At 36.7% G+C, this 9,490-nt stretch overlaps 1 protein-coding gene across 2 annotated transcripts in view; it reads left to right on the forward strand.

Annotated features, from left to right (window-relative positions):
* The window catches only part of LOC126188031 (BCL2/adenovirus E1B 19 kDa protein-interacting protein 3), a 325,431-nt gene extending 317,646 nt beyond the window's left edge, over positions 1-7,785 (forward strand). For both annotated transcript variants that reach the window (XM_049929454.1, XM_049929453.1), the window contains 3 exons: positions 2,823-2,902; positions 5,073-5,216; positions 5,581-7,785. In XM_049929454.1, coding sequence (XP_049785411.1) covers positions 2,823-2,902; positions 5,073-5,216; positions 5,581-5,632 — 276 coding nt within the window. In that variant the 3' untranslated portion in view covers positions 5,633-7,785. The remainder of the gene's footprint in view (positions 1-2,822; positions 2,903-5,072; positions 5,217-5,580) is intronic.
* The last annotated feature ends 1,705 nt before the right edge of the window (positions 7,786-9,490 follow it).

Raw genomic sequence — 9,490 nt, forward strand, 5'->3', positions numbered from 1 at the left:
GATTGCAGTAGCAATTTCATTACTAATACATGTGCGTGGGCTAACGCGATCAGTCAGTTAACATAACGGATTTCCTAAGCACTGAACCGCGTCATGTTGTAAAATAACTACGGTATCTTTGTGTGAATAAAACCGAAATGTTGACTTTTTACCGTTCAGTGACAGTTATGTTAAATTATGACACCGTTCCATACCCCGAAAACTTCTGTGAAGGTTAGTGCTGTCCTTGTTGAATGTTTCCTGTTTTTCGTGTGTTCTCTCTCCGTGCATGACAGTTTGAAAGTGGTGTAATAAAGAGCAAGGCACAATTTTCAGTTCTTGCGTTAGATTTCTAACTAGCGTAAGAGGGGGGGGGTGGCTCTTAATTATTTTGCTCTGCCCCCTTGCGTTTGCATGGGCAGTGACAGTATGGAGAGAAGAAAAAATACTGAAATGAAGGCAATTTCTGATATACAAACAGTTATGCAGGATGAAACTTTCGCATTTACAGAACACTGAAATTAACACATTGTGAAGGAAAATTCTATGGGTGACATAGGAGTAACAGGCGAATGCTTGGATTAGAAGTGAGGAAGAATGTAGGCAACGAGTAATGAAAGTTTTTTAAAAGAGGTGCTTCTTCATTCTTCTGTTAATGGGGCGAGTTTTTGACGCCCGCACAGTGTACACATGCATCAGACAATAAAGATCTTTGAAACGCCTTTAAGACCCTGCAGGGAACTTCCTCCTTTTAAGTATGTATACGCTGCAGTAATAGTAAACGTTACTGGTATGTAATAATTTGTTCGTTACTCACAGATGTAGATTTCTAGATAAACTGCGCGGTTGGTTGAGAGGTCGAGCCTTTTTTTGTCCTCGAATTACTCCTGGCACACAACAAAAACTATTCCAAATTTCAAGCTGCAGTGAGATTTAAATTTCTAATTAAATGGTCACATTAACACCATTGATTGAGTGCTTATGGTGAGATCTTACCTCCTCCTAGCTCTTTGCACGCCTAGTAAATACATACGTTGATTAAACCAAATTTAAAGTTACTAACCACAGAGTTCAGTGCTCTTAAACATATTGTATAATTTGTTCAATGCTGTAGTTCTGATACTTCACTAACTGCAAGAGCACTATCCCGATTCATGTGTGGTTGATATATTAAAAAAGTAACGTATTTACATGTCACCAATGAGGTCATTTAAGATGCTACCCCTTCCACATCTGATGCTCCCTATGCTGGACTACGGATATCTGAAATTAATCAATGTCCACCATCACAAAATCCTTGAAAATTTACAAGCCACACTCCCTTCCCCCTCCTTCCCCTTGCCTTAAAATATTCTTTCTTTGTCATGAAATTTCAATTTGCAAACAGCTTCAAAATACCCTTGTCAAAAATCAGCACCACAAAGGCCTTGGCAGCCTAACTGGATTAATTTGACTTTCAGTAGTTGAGCCCTGCAATTTCATTATCTGTCACTGATATCTTATACCAGCCGCAGTTGCCCCATAATCTAGACAATATGCTTGTCAAATACTGTGATGTTCCAAAAAGACCACTCCAGCTCATGGTTCCTAACCCTGCGGTTGTTCCTACTGTAAAACCTATCTTAGACATCCAGCCATATCAAATACTCTGTTCAAATCTAATGGAAAATTATGTGCATTAAAGTCATGGCCAAAACTGAAAGTACCTAAGTCATTTTACCAGCTGATATTTATTCACTGCACAGTTTGAGTCTTTGGGATGAGCATTACCAAACAGGCACTGCACACAAATGAAATGTATTTTTGGGACTCAGTATGCTATGCAGCATGACTAAAGGGTGAGCCTGTTACATACCACATAGGCTATTTGGATCCTCCTCCTATGAGTTTCCCTGAATACAGATAGGGGAACACACTAGTAAACACATTCTCTCATCCTGCCACCTTCATGGGCATAATCTACATGAGTCTGTTTCCTCTTCCTTCTCCTTCCTCTGTTGCTGTTGGTTAGAATATTTTCTTTCCTGGTATGTGCCCCTTTCATACTTTTGTTATTTAATCATCATTAGTTTACATCCACTGCTAAATAAATGTCTCGTCCAGACTTCTCTAGGCATTATGGTTCCAGCTGTATTCGTCCATGCTCCTTAACATTTTTTGTTGTCAACAACCCAATTGCTCTGGTCTTAATTCATATTTTGGCATTTCATGACTTATTCCCATGATCCATTTGCCTGGGTATTCACTGCCACTTCATTTTTGTTGCAGTCTTAATTACATCTTCAACTCCAGTTTGACCCCTCATCCATCTAAATTTTCTTCCATGTTTTAGTAAAACCAACATGCCTCTCTCGGCAGGGTAACCCTCAGTTTCGCTTCAACTCCAGTTTGACCCCTCATCCATCTAAATTTTCTTCCATGTTTTAGTAAAACCAACATGCCTCTCTCGGCAGAGTAACCCTCAGTTTCGTGTTCATTGTCCATGTCTTACGGCCATTAAGTTAAATCTGGTAATACATATTGATAGTGAACACTGTTTCTTTCTTTCACTGCCTGTGAAGTTATCAGCTGACCCAGATAGAAAAAACTTTTTTAAAATTATTCTATTATTTCACTGGTATTTAGATTCAAAGAACAAATATATTGTTCAGAAAGTTTAAACACCATCATTTTTCAGTAAATGAAATTACTCTGAACCTTTTAAACAAAAAATAAATGTACAGTGAAGTTCAGGAATTGGCTACTGGTAAATATTTTTGCTTAAAGCATACGGGTTTTAAACATTTACGGAATACCTTTCATGATAACTTCATATTCAAACGTCTATCTTTTTCACTTTGCAGGATGGAGATTTCATGACTGTTGACCGTAGCACAGACTGGATTTGGGACTGGAGCAGCCGGCCTGACCAAGTACCCCCAAAGTAAGTAATTTATGTATTCAGTATATTCACCAACAGTGCACACACACACACACACACACACACACACACACACACACACACACACACAGTGTATCAAAAACACTTTTACAATCTTTGAGGACAAGTGCCCTGCACCAAAACAAGGAAAAATCATACATATAAACACATGTCCAAAAATCCTTAGTTTTAGTCTAAGGAAAATCCAGGATGGAATGTAATGATATTATAAAACGGATAGTTGCTACTGACCATATAGTGCTTCAGCTGCCAGATACTGCAATCACACATACATACATACATACATACATATGTACGTGTGTGTGTGTGTGTGTGTGTGTGTGTGTGTGTGTGTGTGTGCGCACAGCAACTATTCTTTTCACAATATTGCTGCAATCCTTAGTTTTAATTACTATTAAAAATTTACAATTTAGGTGACTGGAGCTCATCACACAATGTTTAATAAATATTCGAAATGTCCTCTTCTCCCTTCTGAACACAAACGCATTCTTTGAATCGTGGATTGCTACATCCTTCCAAATACTCAGATGGATTTGAATGGTAAATCAAAGGGTTGAAGTCGGGGGAATTTGCAGGCCAAGGTACTGGTTTTCCTTTACCTATCCATGTCTCTTGGTAGATACCAGCCACTGCATCTCGAATGCTGAGACTGAAGTCTGCTGGAGTTCCACCATGCACAAACCCCATGATTCTTCTTACTTGCAGGTCACACCTTCAAGTAAGTCTTGGAGGGTGTTCTGAATAAAGTCCTTGTAGGCAGCTCCTGTAAAACATGCTGGGAGAACCTATGGCCATACCAGTCAGTCGCCTAGAATTCCTGTCTCACATTAATCTTGAAGTGATGCTGATGTCTAGCATGTACTGTAGCAAGAGGATTGTGATCAGCCCATATGTGTTGGTTGTGGACATTTGCTATTCTGTCTCTTCAAAATGTTGCCTCATCTGTAAACAAAACTGAAGGAGACAAACAATGGACTGACAGCAAAAGTTCTCATGTGGTGGGTGGTATAAATACAAGAGTTGCTCATGTTGAACTTGGAGGTGGGCTCTTCCTTGTCAGGCATATGAGCAACATATGGTCTTCCTTGATCCATAGTCTGGGGTGCTACAGATCCTTTCTCAGTAACACAGTGATATACAGCACCAAAGCTTGGATGACTTGGCTGCCTTCTGCCTGGAGACACCATCTGCCACAGCTGTGCAGCCTTGTGTCCACTATCATTTGTGCAGCTGTTCATAAAAATGTGTGTCTGCTCATGAAATGAATATCTTACCAGTCTGAATGCATTTAGTTACCCCACTCATATACCTGCTACATGTACACAGTGGACATGTTGAAGACAGAGGTAAACAAGTCTCCCTGGCAGCACATCATCATCTACGATATGAGTCAGTGGATGCACAGATAAGTCACTGAAAATCCACTTCAATTAATAACTCGATAATAAAGTATTTTTGGAAGTATGTTCATAAGAAGTTTTTTTGTTTTAGTCTAAGGAACCTGTCCCTTCGTTTCTAGAAGTATTTTACATGAGAGAGAGAGAGAGAGAGAGAGAGAGAGAGAGAGAGAGAGAGAGAGAGAGGGAGGGGGGGCTGTCATGATGTGTAAAATAGTCTCTGTGAATCTGTTAATAATAAATAGTGGAAGATATTCAAAATTTCAGATCCTCTGCCTGTGAGCAGGTGTGTGTGCCAACACGTAAACTTCCGATGTAGTCATCAGTTTTTGATGGAAATAATGTTGCGTCAAAATTTTCATTGATGAGTATGTTTGAGATTGTTTAAGTTAATCAAAGGACCTGACAAGAAGAATGTATGTCAGTAGTAGTGTGAGTGATTAACAAGCAAACAAAACAAAAATAATCTGTTACTTAAAAATGTGAATGGTGAATCGTCTCCCCTATAATTATAATTACGCATAAATATTTTTATAGTGCATTGCTCCATAAACCAGTTACTTAAAACAATCAGTATCTGATCAACTCGAAGGCATTCACAAATTTAATCTTACAGAGATAACTTGTGTATTGAATGAGATTAGTAACCTTGGGCTCTTTCTTATATACACGTACTTGACAGATTAGTATAATATTATAGTCCAGATCTTGTCAGAGAATTGAAGCTGAAAATGATAAAACTGCTTGTGTTCTAGGGACTGGAAATTTAAACATCCCAAGAGAAAAACTTACAGCATTCGCCATGCTAAGGTTGGCAAGAACAGCTTGTTTTCAAAAGAAGTTCTTTACACCCTCTTCCTTACAAACTTCATCTCACTCCTGCTGGGAACAGGTGTTGGGTAAGTACAGCTCTAATGTTATGAAGAGTATTAAACTGAGATGATATAAGGGCCGCAACAGCAGCTGTGGCAGTGGCGGCTTTTATCAGAGTGAAAGTAATTTAGAACATTATAAGTAACCTCCAATGACTGCTTCTACTTATTAATGTCTAACTTCTCTTTCCACATCCCTGATAGGGTTTATGGAAACTGATAGAATGAATAAAAAGTAATCCATCTGAAACACAACTTGTGTAACTTTGATTTGTTGTTCTTGTTTAAAGTAGATTGCCTATTAAAAGTAAAGCTTTGTTACATGGTTAATTACAGATATAAAGTGTCTTTTTCCAAAATGTTTGTTAAAAATTTGACTTTAATGTTTTAGTGTCTGGCTGAGTCGAAGAGGGATGTTTCTCCCGCGAATTAATTTTGAATGATGGTGCACCACGATGGCATGTTGCTGCAGCCTGTACCAACAAAGGGACCGTAAACTGTCGAGAAGACTGATGGAAATGAGGCATGCAGTTGACATTCTATTTGTGTTGTACGTCTTGTACATCCTCTGCATTCTGTATGTTGTAATTGTTATCAGGCATTACATGTAAGTAGGCTTTATACGCAAATCTTTGTGACTAGGTTTTCTTCTCACCACCCATTTTATAAAAGGAGTAGAGATTTGTATAAGTGACACTTAGGCAGGCTATGTTGTTAGAAAGTATCATAAATGTATGTTAAATAGTGTCAGTGTTCTCTGTACTTGTATACATTCATTAAAGTATGCAGCAAATTAAGCAAAACAAAAAAAAAAATCTTGGGAAAGGTGACATAAGCAGGAGTCTTTCAGGTTCATTTAAGTATTAATTACACTAACACCACTCTTTCTCGCCTGAACAGAAGTAGCATCAAGTGGATGGTTTTCACTGTATAACTTTCTTACCAAGTTTTTAATGATTGTTAAAGAATATGTGAACAATATTATGAAATAAATTCGATTTTTGTTTACGAATGTGAATTCTTATCACTGTCAACTTAAGTATCAGTAGCAATGTTACCTGAAGAATTGTTGCAACCTTAACAATAAGACATGTTTCTCCAGACTCCATTTTATTATCTGTTAATGTACTAATATATTTTACGCACATTATATAATCTATATATGTTACAAATATTAGCATTTTAATATATATGAGAGTTTTGTGATAAAGTAATTTGCAATCATTTCAGCATTTTTGTCCAGGCATCATGCTCATTTCCTTATTTCTCAAATGTTTGTACAGTTTGCATACAGACGTTGATCCTTGTCTTTCTCAGAAAAGGAATCTTGTCAATTAAGTATCAGTAATGTAAACACTGCTAAGCGAATATTACATTATCTTGGAATGTATGACAATCTGAGAAATGTAATAAAACATCTGTATGATGTTAAAAACTGTTTCAGAGACATGTTAATGGATGCTGGAAAATAAATAAATAAATAAGTTTTAATAAGTGAATATTGTATCTTCCATTTGATAATTTGTGCAAGTGGTATAGAAATGCATCCCTTCTTATAGCTTCGAATTGGTCAGCATAGTGTTGATCCATATTTATTCACGAAGTTTTGTACACACTGTATCTGAATTGACCTGCAAGTTTAATATCACATAACTCTGTTTTCAATTTCATATGCAAATACTACCTTAAATATAAGGACACGTATGTATGTATGTGACAGATTTATAAATTTGCCATCAAAGTATAGTGTGTGTGTGTGTGTGTGTGTGTGTGTGTGTGTGTGTGAGAGAGAGAGAGAGAGAGAGAGAGAGAGAGAGAGATGATATATGTGGAAAAATGATTCATTTAGCAAATGACATCTATAGATCAAACTTTCCATCCATGTTCTTTAAGAATGCATATGGTATTCAATTTAAATATAGTACCACATCCAACTAAAAAATAAAGTAGTTCAACCTGTATTAAAATGTTGCTGGCACAATTGTAGAACTCTTTCCTAAAAGAGTTTCTTTAAATTATTGCTAAAGTTTTTTCATTTGAGACAGCACATTGTCAGTATCACTAGAGGAAAAAGGTTTCCAGTTTATCTGTGAGTAGCCCTCATACTGTACAATAACTGAATCATATAGTGTGTGTCCTCAAACTTTATATGCTGTGGTGCACCAGTAATTGAATACTGAACTTATTTGTACAATAACAGTAGTTCAGTCGAGTGAGTTATGACAAAGTTCTACTTTAATTTGCTCTTGCACAGTTTATTCTGTTGGAATTTTCAGTAGAAAACTCATAAGTTGCTACAACTGAAAACATCTGTTTAGAAGTTACGTGCAAATTGATGTATAAAATGATCCAAAGGTATTAAGATCTAATTAGAACCTGACACACTTAAATATTGACAACCGCAATCTATCTGTATACTGCAATGCTAATAAATGAACCATGGAAGAAAGCTTTTTAAATTCACAAGTAAAAATCCTGTGTTTTGGGTAACTTCTGTTTAATGTGGATTTCTTAAGTGTGTGTGGTTTTCTTTTATGATTGTGTTGCTCTTAATGTAATAGTTTACAGATGAATAAAAATATGAATTAATATTTTATTTGGTTTGTAAGTATTCCTGTGATGAAAATAATTTATAGTTATCAATGCAAGCCTTAAATACCCTTACCTTCAGGAAGACATACCAAAATTTGCTGAATCCTCTTTAATGGCTGCCAAAATAAAGAAACTGGCTGAAAATTTAAGTTTAGACAGGACTAATCAGAATGATGTAGGAACCCAATAAAAATCATGCAATTTGTTATTTAAAACCCACAAACTCAAGACAGATCATTATACAGCTGAATTCTACATAAAAATTTATAGCTCCTAAAACTTAAAGGGTGTTGCTACCTTAACAGCATTTCCAAGTATTTGGAAGACATAAATAAATAGCTAAGCAAATGATAAAATATGTTAACTGGTATGAAGATTTGTTAAAATATGCTTCAAAGCAAACCAACTCAAACTGTCACTGACAAGCAACCAATTGTGTCTGCTACTGTGGTGAACCACATCAAGCCAAGGAATCAACATCTTGAATATGCTTGCAGACTGACATTAACAAAAGTTCAGTCAGTCACATGAATTAACTGGTAATGGGCTGAACATTGCCACACACAATGAAGCCAAACTAAACTTATTTACCAACACCTGCAGGAGCTTGTCATCCTTAAAATTATTTGCACTGGGGAAATTTGTTTCACTAATTTTATATTCTTTTTGCACTAGTAGCTTTTAGCTCTTCTGGAACATATTTTCTAGGAAGGGGATGGCCCATATGCAAGGTGCCTTCAACGTCCAAAACCAAAACTATGACATTCATTACTAGGCTCAGATTTTTAGGTGCTAATAATCAGAATTGTTTATTTTGTATGGCTTAAGAATACTTGAAGTATGTGACAAAGTAAAATATTCAATTATAATTCAGTTTATTTAAGTGAATATGAATAATATGCAGTACTCCCAAATGCTGTGTGTGCTATGCCTCCCTAATTGCTGAAAACCTGCAATCAGTGGCAGCTCAGGCAAAATTTTACCAACGTGCTACAATGTGGTGGCCTCCAGCCTTGTGACTTACACGGATAGTTATCATAACAGAATTGAGTACAGTAGAACCCCTCTAATCGGTCACCTTCGGGTCCGGGACCATGGTCGGAACGAAAAAAGGTCGGTTTAATGATATATACTGTGAACTAAAAAATGTTTCTAGTACTGTTTATAAAAAGAAATTTTTTACAAAGAAATAAACTACTGTATGTGTAAACTAAGAAATGATTATACTGTATGCATTGTTTTTACAGTAAAAACAAAAACAAATTACTTGGAAAAAAAGTCAGTGATACATTTTTGTTTAGCAGATGTTATTCTAGATTTAGCTGCAGTGACCCTCCATTTTTTTATCCACAAAAGTCCACTGGCGTTGAAGTTGGATTCTGTTCGATGTATTGAAGGGCGATGTCAAAAGCGTTTTTTATATCGTTGTGTGAAATCCGGGTGGGGGGTTCGTGTCTGCCGTCAGTCCTCATTCACAGTTTCCTGGCTAACAGCGGCAACAATCTGGTCGTCATTGAGCTCTTCAAAAGTGTCAGTCTTTGTCACATTCGTTGATCCACTTTTCAGCTTCATTGGCAGGGACGTTCAGCTCCAGAGTTTGTAGATCTTTAACGATTTCCAGTGCGTCGCTGTTCTGCTCATCTTCGGTATGCTCATTTTCAGTCATAACTTGTGATCAAAGCTCACGCCACGATTTCCGCAGTGTGTCA

The sequence above is a fragment of the Schistocerca cancellata genome, chromosome 5 (genome assembly GCF_023864275.1).
Source record: "Schistocerca cancellata isolate TAMUIC-IGC-003103 chromosome 5, iqSchCanc2.1, whole genome shotgun sequence".
Lineage (NCBI taxonomy): Eukaryota > Metazoa > Arthropoda > Insecta > Orthoptera > Acrididae > Schistocerca > Schistocerca cancellata.